Here is a 12575-nt window from a genome sequence, read left to right on the forward strand (position 1 = left end):
AAGAAATGCGAGAGGCGGAACAGAACTGCTGAGACCTGCAGACTCCTTCTATGAGAAGGCACTCTGTTGGCCATCTCTTGCTGCAAATTTTGTGGCCTACCAAAATTAAGTCACTGCATAGCCGCTTTCTCTCAAAAGCTTGCTTGTCTATAAGCTTTTGCTGATTCCTTCAGGAAGAGCAACCCATTTGGAAACCTCAAGTTCTTTTAACGCTAGTTTCTATGAATGGCTACTCAAGCAGCTTCTGCAAACTCAGCCTCTAAAATCCAAAATGGAAAGTGGTGTAAAGGCAAGAGTGCTATCAGGTAGATAAATATTTGAGTTTCAGGCAATGACTAATGAATACTAAGAACATTTATGCAAATTATCATCAAACTTGAAAGCTTATTTAAAATGCTTCAAGCAGGATCCAGAACCAGTAAGCAATGTGTACCTCCTTTATGTCAAATGTGAAAGGAGACCAGAAAGGGTTTTTGATAAATGAATTTTACTATCAGATAGGGAACAGTACTGTTGTAAAACTACAGGGCTAAGTTCTCTGAGGTTGTAACTCTGCCAAGACCAATAATATATACAACAAAATACATACAATAATTGAATTTATATTACTTGACCATTAAAGCAAACATAACAGTATGCTGAAGGAATCACCTTACCCTAATTATAGACCAATATTCCAGTTGTAGGTGGTGCTGTCAGTGTTGCTTACTGTGGCAAAAAACAGTAAGTTTTGCAACACATCTCAGGAAGCAAGAAGGGACTTATGGTTGTTTAATAGCAACACCACCATCACAAACAGACAGACAGACAACACTAAACAGCAAAAACGCACGACAAGCAGTATCTCTATTGCGTGCTATTGTTCAAGAGATGGATTGACTTTGGTGGGAATTAACTTCAGCACTTTTTGAATGGCAGGCTACTGCTCCTCTTTAGAAAAAACATCCAAACCTATGTGATTTCTGTCATCTAAGAAATTATACTTGCCACAGTAAGTGACCATGTGCATGCCTGGTCACCCTGCAAAACAACAAACCACAAGTTGTATCACATTTCTGCAAAATCCAATATTACTTCACAACACCACTGTAACTTCACTCCATAATTCCAATAAGCTAACTTACCTTCTTTCAAACTTATGATTACTAGGCATGTTTTTCCATTCACAAAAGCAGAGGAGAGGAGGCTGTATAGACCCTATTGTCCCCTGATATTTTCAGAGGGAGCAGGATGACTCACATATCTTAAAATTAGTCAATATTCAGAAATACCACCAACAGTACATCAGCATCCTCAAAGTCTAAAGAACAGCAAAGACATGCCATTACATTGACTTTTTACACTTCAGTTTTTGAGAGTCCACTACTTCGTGGAGCAAGCACAAATTCTGAGTTTTCTGAGTCAGTTATTGTATAGTAATTTAGAACTATACAAGCAAATAGTATTCTTGCTTCTTATATTAGGAAAGATTTTGCAAAAGCTTACTAGGTTTTATGAAAATCGAAATCATGTACAACTTACAGTAATAAGCAGCAGATACAGTTTTGGATCAAAAATACATAGGATTAAAAGACCATGTAAATTAATGCTATCATGTTGTAGTACTCTTTGGCAAACTTACTTAAAACTGTATTTTCCTGCGTAACGAGCATGTTTGGGCACTGATTAATTTTAGGACACTACTTTTTAAGTAGCAAATACAAACATGGTGGGAGGACTGACTAACCATCAGTTTATTTGAGGTTTGCAAAAATTACTATATTCTGAAAAAATTTTTGAAGTGTATGTATACGCTTCAAAATTCTGAGGCTCCTCTCATTTTCTCAGTCCTTCAGTCTAAGATCTTCTAGTGGTCTTAGCTTATCAGTGAATGTTTACTTCAATAGCATGGCTACCTTTACTCAGGCCTGCATAGCTTTGTTAGTCTTCACAAATTTAACCCGTTTACTGGACCTTGATGAAAGGACTTTGTATCTTGTTAAGCTTTCTCACTCAACTTTTTCCTCTGTCTCAATCTTTCCACTAGCCCAAAAGAATTTGAAGTGATGAAAATTCACATTCACTGGGGAGTACACAGTGGTTATTGACCTTTCCATGGTCCGTTTTCCTAAAATCTTGTGGAAAAGCAGAGATTTTGTTACCATATACCAGTTGTCAGAGCAATCCTAGGTAAGAAAATACAGTTTATCTGAATAGTAGGAAAAAGAAAAGTTCTTCTGTCCCAAGATAAACTTTGCTCCAAATTGCATTCCCTTTTAAAATGTAGTTCCTAGCTCCATTTAAAGATGCATCTAGTATTAGAGGGTTATTCTTTGTTACTGTCTATCAGTATTTTCTAGCATGACATCACTTATCCAAAAATAACTACTTTCAGGAAGAAAATGGTTACCACTAGAGAAGAAAATTAACATAAGACTACTCTCAGCAACCATGTTTTAAAAGTTCTCTAAAGTCACAAAACTGAGAAATACATTTTTAAGTCACAGATAAGTCTCTAGAAGATAGTTACAGTTCTTCAAGTTTCAAGGGAAAGATACTCACCTCAGCCTTTACAAAGCTCCCACACACTGCAGAGCCCAAAACGGGTGAGTTAACATGGGCTGAAACCTGGTTATACAGAGGTTTCTGAGGCCCTGCTGATGGCCAGTTGGGCTGTTTACGTGCTTAAGGACTGGCAGTCACACTTGCTTTGCAGGCCACTCTGTGGATAACAGAAGTGTGCCTTGGTGCTTCCATGTTGATCCTCATGAGAGGGCTCACCAGAGGGCCATGAGAAAGCCCGCATCAGCCGGCTGTGGCAGGGAATGCGTCTGGAGCGCCACCAAGACTGTGGACCTGAAACGGACATCTCACAGGATTATCAGATAGCTCCCTCGAAGGTTATGGTGCTTCTGTCCCACCTCAGTAGGAGGATCCCCCACTTGCTGTGAATTATTTACATGGAGAAACCACATCGTAGAAATGAAACAACATAACGGACATCAAATATATCTGCCCATAATAATACAACTAAAGGTATTATTTACTATTTAAAACCTTTAAATTTCTGAGTAAGGTCCTTCATTCTATGGATTCTAGGTTTGGGCTGAAAAGGAAGAACACAGAATGACTTATTTTGAAACAGCAATTACCTTTTTACATTAATTTGGCTCATGAAAATTACTGTTCCTTATCTTAGAAGAGACATATTTCACTTACCTTTAAAATGTGTTTCTAAAATGAATTTAAAATACTGCACAGAGACAATGCTAAATGTTCTGCTTATGTAGAACATTTCTGTATGCTTACTACTCATATATTTAAGCGCAAATACTCTTGGCTGAATGCACTGATACATTTTGAAAATAATGTTACTGACAATGAAAAGCATCAGAACCTTACAAACTCTTATAATTTGTGGATGAATGGCAATTTCTTATTACTTCTCAAATATTAAGTGCACTATCAAAGAACTTCAGAAGTATACATATATCCTTGAGTCAATTTATCAATATATTTTATATGACTAAATTGCAGTTGTCAAAATATGCAAAAAATTCTATCTATAAGGACTCTATTTTGTACATTTTAGCAAAGTAAAATGCAGCCATTAAGCATTTATGACTATACTTGCCTCCAAAAAATGTTAATTTATGATAATACGGGAAACATTGATGTTGTGCATTAGTTTTATTCTATACATACATGTCATCTTGAGCAAATAAAAAGTCATATAAAGTACTGTAAGAACTACTTTTGTAAATAATTACAGTGCATATTCATAAACAAAACTATGAAATTTTGTTTAGTACTTTGGTCGCATATAAGTATAAATTTATTTTAACAGCAGAAACAAAACTGATACACATGTACAAACACACACAACATACATAGCACACATTTCACATATAAGTATCAACATCTTACATTTCAGTTTTTCAAATTTTGTTTCCACAGTAGTATTTAGCTTTATTTTTACTAAAGATTTCTATTAATTTATTTTAGATTAGTTTTAAAATAAAAGGTAATAAATTTGAAGAAACTGAAGCTGTAAAAAATAAGCCTACGAAGGTGGAACTTTCAAGCCAAAGAATTTAAGTGATAACATAGTTAAAGATAGTAAGATTAGGGTTGCACATGTAAACTTTTATGCAAGAAGACCCCTGCAGTAAAGATAGTGTTTATTTAAATGAAAATGACTAAGTCCCGAGAATAAACAAACGGAACCGTGTTACCCTATTAGAATACAACAGAAGCGTTCCCATCCTGACAGTCACATACAAGTTGTTTCATACTTGCACTAAGCCAGCGAACTTGGAATATTCCTCTCCATCAATTCCAAACAATATTCTTAAGACTTATGATTTTTTTCACTAAAGCATACTGTTTAAGAATCCTAATTAATAATTTCATTTCAATTAGTATGGTAGATGTCTATTTGTATAACTCATTGCCATAAGGGATATCTGGCAAAGCCTTCATGCAAAGATTTCAAATGTCAAAGTGCTGAATATATATGTTGCATTGATTTAACATTTACTGAAGTCATTTGGAAATATCATGTTATGGAAGACTGAAAGTATAACAGAAAATCATCAAGTAATGGTTCTCCAAAAAACCTTTGATTAGGACTTTCATCCTTGCTGTAATTAAGTGGCATAATTGTACATTTACACAGTATACCAATGGTTGACTCCAATGTTAGAGAAAAACCAGCATATACAGACCATTTAAATGGGAATAAGTCCAATTTTAACCCCTGTTGTTTACGTATCACTCATACCTGATTTTTAATGGAAAATTAAAACATGGAAGTATTATATATGAACTTAAAATTCTGGATTTTTTGTTTTCAAGATGGTATTTTGGTATTTTCTAGGTAAAAAGTGCTAGAGCTTATATGTGTGTGTTAGATAATTTAGTTTTCCATCACAGTTGATGACTGAATTTGTGCAAAATTTTTGTGCGTGCAATTTTCTTATATGGTATTGCAGACAATACAATATTCAGCTAAATTTTTTAACTTATTATCTACACCCAACTCAGTTAAAAAAAACTAAGAAAGCAATTCATAGTAAAACTTTTAGACAATTCAAATAGCATAATTGTGTAAAATGTATTTATCTTAGACTTTCCTTTCTACTCTTCCCCCTTCAGATTCCCAGAAATATGAAATATGAATCTGATGATGTAATTCCTAACAAGAGGTATTGCTGCTGTAAGAGAAAAGGAAAAGAGTCAAATATATTCTGCTCATACATATTTGGCTATCAACTTTCTAATGCTTTCATTTTATTGGGAATCGATACTGATGTCCACTGAAACTTTCAAATAGTTTTATAAAAAGTTAGAAAAATATAGTCAAAATTTGTTGCATAACCTTCCTATATTCACTCTAACATACATGAATTTTACAAAATGCTTTAGAATTAATTGTTAAGCTGCAAAAATACCAATCACTGCTCAGCACCTGGAGAAGGTCTTGATGAGAACATACAAACTAGTATTATACCATACAAAGGTATTTTTCTTCAGGTTTACAGCTATGAATTTTAGCAAGTAAACCCCCAGAATATTCAGTACCACGTTCATATGAGCATCCTTGGACACATATACATTACTTGCTTTCATGCTAATCCTGAAGAAGTGCTGGTGAATGTGAATAGTAACTGACAAGTGAAGTAGAAAGTCTGATCAACTAAGTATGACAGAATTAACTCCAGGTTTAATTGCCACCAAGTTCTTATTTTGCAACAGGCTGACAAGTTTTCCTTCAAGGGTAAAAACCGTTTCTAATAAAATTTCTTGATCATGTTTTTTAAATGCTATCTGTGATCCAGTTAGGCAATGACATCATGGATATCACCGTTGGGTCTTTGGCGTATAGTCAGTGGGGGTAGAGGTTTTCCACAGAAATCTGTATAAGAAACACCAGAGAAGAAAAACACATTAATCTACCATTTACCATCTCCCTTGCTTAAAAAGCTGTTTGACTCGGATAAATTCTTCCTGCCTTAACAAAAGCTAGGTAGCCTGCAGTTTTAGAGCTAATTCCTACAAGCTACTTCCAGACATAGTGCTAATTAAGGTCTGGAGGTATACTGGCCAAAATGGTTCTTAAGTACATTTTATTATACATCAGCATCAGCATTTGCAAGATCAAGCCCAAAAGTAATTTATAAACATTCTTAAAAACAAGGCACAAAATATCCCAAATTTGCAAGTAACAATTGAGAAACTGAAGTATCAAAATTGGAATGCTGCTGTAGTCAAGGCTGCATTGCAATACAGTTTTAAGTGGCAGTAACTTCAAGCAGCATCCAAAATTTCAGTATGATTTCTATACGACAGCTATCTAACTTTCTAAAAGACAGCATACTAACTTTCTAAAAGAGCCATCTTAATAAGTTTTAGCCATAAGTGCAACATTTTCTGTGGCCAAAAGAGTTTAGGTGAAACATGGGAAAACTTCAAAAAAAAGTTAAGTACAGCAGAAGAGAATTAGAAGTATTCTCAAATGTGTGTCATTGTTATAGAAAATACATGCAGACTGGTACATACAAAACATTTCACAGACAGAAGAATATCAAGAAAGATGGTGACAGGAAACAGGTAGAAATCAAGAAAAAAGTAAAAGCAGCTTTTTGAAGCATTCAGATCTCTATTTCAGTTATACTGATAACCACCTCCCCAACAAAACCTTGAACCAATGATGGCCTGCCAACACAAAATTCAGCTTTAACAAATGATAATTGTCCACATTCTGTCCATATGCAACAGTCTGTGTTAAAACAGCATTTCTAAGCTAAAATTAACAAAAGCATGCAAGTTAGATGACATAACTCCAAGAATATGTGTTCATGTCTGTAGGATCAAGGCTTTCGTTATCCTTACATTTCTCCAGTAAAATAACATTTTTGTATACTGTCACAAATCCTTTGTTTCAACAGAACTGCTGTTGATATGATATCAGCATGAGCATTATCATGATATACTCATTATAGGGTATATGAAAACCTTTACAGTGAATGTTTCTATTATGTTCAGTCTCTTGAGGTTGCTAAAAAAGGAATTTTAAGAACAGGACCAGCAGACAATTTTAGGTCCTGTAACGAGAGAGGTTTATCATTCTTGCAGAAGTACCCTTCAGTGGTAATAAACAGACACTCATTACCAAGCATTGCGCCAGAACCATTAGCATGGCTAGCAAAATTGCAGTCTTTATTAAAAATAATTGTATAGTTAAAGATTTATATAATTGACTATACTGCCTGTTAACTCTGCCTAAACATCCAGCATAATGTTTTCTGATATGAATGACACATAAATGATTAGATATATATCCTAAATAGCCTGATCACTAATACTTACATTTTTCAGTTTGCACATTAAATTATTAAGACAGATTTGTCTTTGACAGCTCTTAGCACTAAAAAACCAGACCTCTGCAGGTTGTTTTAACCTCACACTACACTCATTTTATGTATTTCAGCAGTAATGTTCCTAACACATATCTGTGTCATTTAAAAAAAAAAATCATTTAAAGACAAAACCCAGAAATAACTGCTATCCTAAACTGACAGACTTTCACTAGAGTGCATGCGAATACTGTGAAACATTTATTCCTGTGGTTTTTCATGGACTAGCAGAAATCAACACTACAAAAAGTCATATTTGTTTTAAAGCTTAAGGAAGTTTAGATTCTTGACTTACATTAATGAGCTATCAAATTTTTCAGTGATACACTCTTGAATGTGGACTTTGGCCAAGAGTACTTCAGAAAATAATATTAAAGCACAAACATGGCTCTTGAAAATTTTAAATAGACCGTTTAATTTAGACTGGTTAATACTTTTTTCTTTCCTTGCCCTTATGGTCACTAACAACTTCTTCTGGAGCCCTGACAAAAGCACCCACCAGCATCCTACAGGCATTGTGATTTTTTAGCCTGGTCCATAGGAATCCTACTGTAGGTGCTCATTTTGTCGCTTACACCTTTTCAGCCACTTAGCCAATAACTGTTTGGCAAAGGGAAAGAGTTCCGCAAATTTCAGTATTGGTATAGAAAAGAGTTCACTCCTTATTAAGCCTCAGAGGATCCAAAAAGCCACAGAGAAGAAAGCCTTACCAAAGACCCAGCTAAAGGAAAAACTTTCACTGCAGATCATGCCTTCAAGACATTTATGTCAATTGACCATGAAACCAATACAGAAACCAGACTTTCTTATTTTATAAAAGCTGAATGCCAGAAGAACTTTTAAGACCACATTTACAGTGAATTTTGGGCAAGTCAGGGTGGGGGAAGGACGGACAGACCTCTCAACTGATTTACTCCTCTGCTGAAGAGACAACCCACAAGAAGCTGGTTTTCAGGAAGATGCAATTCAGAAAATGTTCTGAATAACGGATCAAAAGTAGGCTCCACTGGTCTTGGGAAAACTCTAATGAGTTTCCAAGCAGAAACAGGTTCTCTGTCTGCAAAATATCTAAAACTCATTGAAAAACACTACTGGGTGATGGAAAACAGGCAAAGACAGACAGCAAGCTAAAATCAGTCCAAGATTTCAAATGGTCTGAGCAAAAAAACAACTGCTTCAAGAAAAATAAATAACTGATGCTCATTGATAATTAGGACCTAACCAAAGTTTTGACAATGCTGGACCATGCATCTGAAGAGCTCTTTTCATTTATAAATATTTTTCTAAAAGATGTTTTCTTGCCTCTCAGAGTTTTCTATATCACTTAGTAGAGAGCAACTTTTTTAATACATTATCAACTACTGACCCCACTCCCATTCCTTGATAAGAGCAGTGGGAGTGAATCTTGTAAGTGTGTCAAAAGCATGGCTTTCCATAAAACTGTTTTGGTAATGATTTGGCCAATGCCTCCTACCATCCTGCAACACTTCTGCCTCTCCCATGTCAAGAAACTACAACTGGCAAAGAAAGCTTTGTGTTGCTTGATATGAAAAACTGAGAGAGTTTTGCCTAGGTATAGTTTCACCTATGTATTCTAAAACTTGGGAGTCCTCAACAAAAATACGCATGCCAAATGCCCTACTGAAAAGCTTCCAGGAGAAAACAGTTGCTGAAAAATCTAAAAGCATTTATATTGTGATGATTTGAAAGCCACCATTAAAGTGGTCATTAGCATAAAAGCCTTAATCCCAGAGTGAAATGGCAATATTCAAAAACTGTACAGCAGGAGTGAGAGGTTAATGAGTAACTTTTCATTTTTCTTTATGCAACATCCAACGCAGGGATAAAGTAAAGATTTCTTCACAATGTTAGTTAACAAAGGAAGATTTTGAAGTCTCATAGAAAGAGCCTAAGGACAGAGTACTGCACAAATTCCACACTGATGGGTTGTTGAAAATGATCTTTAGTTTCTACCAGATTAGAAACAATCTGTGTAACAAAAGTCCCTCAACACAGGGCATTTTACCACTATGCTGGTCAATAAAATTCCTGAATGCCCCCCCCCCCCCGCCATAAATCTCTGAGAAAAGCATAGGCAAACAGTGTTTTGAACTTATCTGCAAAGTTCTGAGCACTTCAAATTTCCTCTGACCTCAACGGTTACACTTCTGTTCAAGAGAACTTTCTCCTATCAACACCTTTTTCATTGCTGGATTCCAAAATACTTTAATTATTATCCCCATTTTTCAATTGAATAAAGCAACAGCACAGACCTCAGGCGATTAGGTTACATAACCCATGAGTTGGGAACCTAACTTAAGATTCTTTTTCCCCCTTGTCCCACCCATGCTCTTACTACAAAATGCAACACAGTCTTCAGGCACAGATCAGATAAAAGCAGAGATTATGACCCCTTCCCTTTCTTCCCCTCCCTACCTCTTTGTCTGGCTTTTCTTTCTTGCCTTCTTCTCTCTATACTCCTTAAAAAAAGAGCAAGATGGTTTTATGATTAAGAATTTCTCAAATACAGACTACAAATTACATTTTACACACATGAATTGTGTTTCTGTGAAAAATAAATATTTTAGTTTTTAGAGCTCTCATTTCCCCTTTGGGCAACTTCTGATTATCTGTGGGTTGATTATCCTCAGCAGAATAAATGTTCTGTGAGTGCAGAGATGCTCCATGTTCTAGTCTTCAGGACTTCAGCAGGTATGTCCACACGATACTGCACTACATGAATTAATCAGTTCAAGTCAAGGCTAAGCTCAAGGACTGCTACAGTCACACTGAGCTCTTTTCTCTATAAATTCCTCAATTAATGGTCTCTTTGTTCAATTTGTATGAGGATGCCTATTGCTTTAGCTGGGTTATCCTCCCCTGATATTACTCCAGATGGTCCAGATAGTCTCCATATTCACTTGGCTTCTCAAAATTTGAAAAGTTATAACGTAATAAAAATGAAGAATTTCCTCTCTACAGCTGAGAACAAGACACAGTATCAGCATATAAAAAACAATCTTTCATGGTCTTCCACAAGTGGAAAATAGCCATTATTAGAGAAAGCATTCGTATCAAGAATCTACCTACTACACTTTGACATCTCCAGCTATTAAACTTATTTCTCCTACCAGTTTGTGAACTTTCAGGGACACTGGCTCTTTAAGTAAAGCAGCACATCCCAAGCTTCATCACTGACATCTCTCCTTGCAGACCAATAACCTAATTTTCAGTTGGAAGCCCCACTTTTGCAGTCAAATTTCTGTTGGGCTTTTCATCAAAGCTGGATTTCTAGCTCCTCCTTTGGAATTGCTAACATAATGTACTTAATTTAGGGGTGCCCACATGTCTTTAGTTTTCCCTCTGACAACAAAACACCTCCAAGTGAATGGCGAAAGAGCTTGCAGACTATGCTTTTATAACTGTATAGAAACAGGAGGAGTGGATGGAAGAAAACATGAACTTTCTCAAGAGACAACACATAGAATCAGCTTACACCCAGCAAATTTGTCTAGAAGTGAGCTAGTGTTTACAGAGCTACAGAAGTACATTAGTCCAGTTTGGGTTCAATACTGTGAAGTGAATGGCACTTCCAGACTCAGATCATGAGCAAGATCAGTGTGGAAACAAAAAGGCAGCTCAGTGCAGAAACAGCCTGGATGTGGAAGGAGCACTATGGATCCCAAATTAATAAATCCTGCCGACATGATTCTCTACAGAGATTTATGTCTGCAGATTCTCGGCAGACAATGCTAACATGATTCTCTGCAGACCTGCTCAGGTGTTTTTGCAGTATTCTCTCTGATAAGTAACTCAAGGCTTTTCTATTATCTGGGTAAATCAACTCCCATCCCAAGTGCATCAGATAATGGTGAACTGTTTACATATAGACAATTGACATATACTTTGAAACTTTTACTTTGAATGCACTATATGTTTGGACATTTGAAGGAACTACTCCTGTTATTCTTTGTTATAATACAGCGCATACTGTTGAGCAAACAGTGTCAAGTCATTAGTAACTTCTGATATCCCATGCCACTTTAAACTTTGCAAGGGAATCTGAGAGAACTTTTTTTTTCCTTAAAAAAAGAAATAAGACTTGAAATACCAAAAAGATGCTTTCTACTAAGCAGAAGAGTTAGCTTTTGGTCAAAGAAAATTGGCATTTAGAAATTAAAAAAGATGAAGAATGAGATGAATCTAGAAGTGAATGAACAATGAAGAATGCTTTAAGAAAGTTTCAAACTCAAAATATTTTAAATTACCAGCATGATGTGTTTCACCAAGAGGCTCAAGCTTTCGAAGTCTAGTAACTTTAGGAGTTCCCCAGCCAACTAAAGGAAAACAAAGACAGTCAAAATGTGTCACTACTACACTTGGTTCTGAGGAAATGTATGGAAGCCAGTTCTCTTTAGAGACAGGAAAGCATTTAGAAATAGAAAAGTATGTAATATATTATATATCTGCTGTATACCGATGAAATCATTTTAAAATAAGCCACCCTACATTTAAAAATATTGATTTTTTAATCATTGTTTTGCATCAGTGAGTAGTCAATTTGCTGATCTTTTTTTTTGTGAAATTAATAAAATCTCCTGTGGAATGGATCAAATCAGTACTGCTGAAAGTTCACACCGTAAAGTGAGAAACTACATAATTCTCACAGAGGGTAAGTTTTAGTAGCACATTTCTGTATGAAGACTATTTCAGTTTCACTGTGCACAAATGAATATTTTAAAGGCTTAACTGTCACAAATTGAGACATCTATTGTAATATGTAGCATACTTACCTGGTGGAAGAGGTGGGGGCGGTGTAGGATTTTGGGGAACAGTATCCTCCGAATTAACAGGTTCTACCCTGTGGCCCCTTTTTAATTTTGTTTTTTTCTTCTTCTTACTGTTATCTATACCAGACAGAAGCAAAGCATTACATACCATCTAGTTATATTTAGAGAATATATCATTTTTTGATTAATACATTGGAGTGAAATACATCAGCATTTTCAGTCCATACTTATACACTACAACAAGCCTGTCAAAATGTAAAATTTACACAACACATTTTGCTTTAGCAAACAAAATGTAAGCATAAAATATATGCAAACTCTGCCTTTTAATAAAGAAATTCAACTCAGCTTGCTATTGATGGAATCTGGACCACATATTTGACTACAA

At 35.5% G+C, this 12575-nt stretch overlaps 1 protein-coding gene across 5 annotated transcripts in view; it reads right to left on the reverse strand.

Annotated features, from left to right (window-relative positions):
* Window positions 1-3632: 3632 nt before the first annotated feature.
* ARL13B (ADP ribosylation factor like GTPase 13B) overlaps window positions 3633-12575 on the reverse strand; it is a 53196-nt gene continuing 44253 nt past the window's right edge. For 3 of the 5 annotated variants that reach the window (XM_013950154.2, XM_013950153.2, XM_067300408.1), the window contains 3 exons: window positions 12191-12304; window positions 11666-11734; window positions 3634-5896 (listed from right to left, as the gene is read on the reverse strand). In XM_013950154.2, coding sequence (XP_013805608.1) covers window positions 5820-5896; window positions 11666-11734; window positions 12191-12304 — 260 coding nt within the window. In that variant the 3' untranslated portion in view covers window positions 3634-5819. Of the gene's footprint in view, window positions 5897-9833; window positions 9878-11665; window positions 11735-12190; window positions 12305-12575 lie in introns of all 5 variants that reach the window. The other 2 variants (XM_067300416.1, XM_067300421.1) reach the window with 2 other exon arrangements.

The sequence above is a fragment of the Apteryx mantelli genome, chromosome 1, assembly GCF_036417845.1.
Source record: "Apteryx mantelli isolate bAptMan1 chromosome 1, bAptMan1.hap1, whole genome shotgun sequence".
Lineage (NCBI taxonomy): Eukaryota > Metazoa > Chordata > Aves > Apterygiformes > Apterygidae > Apteryx > Apteryx mantelli.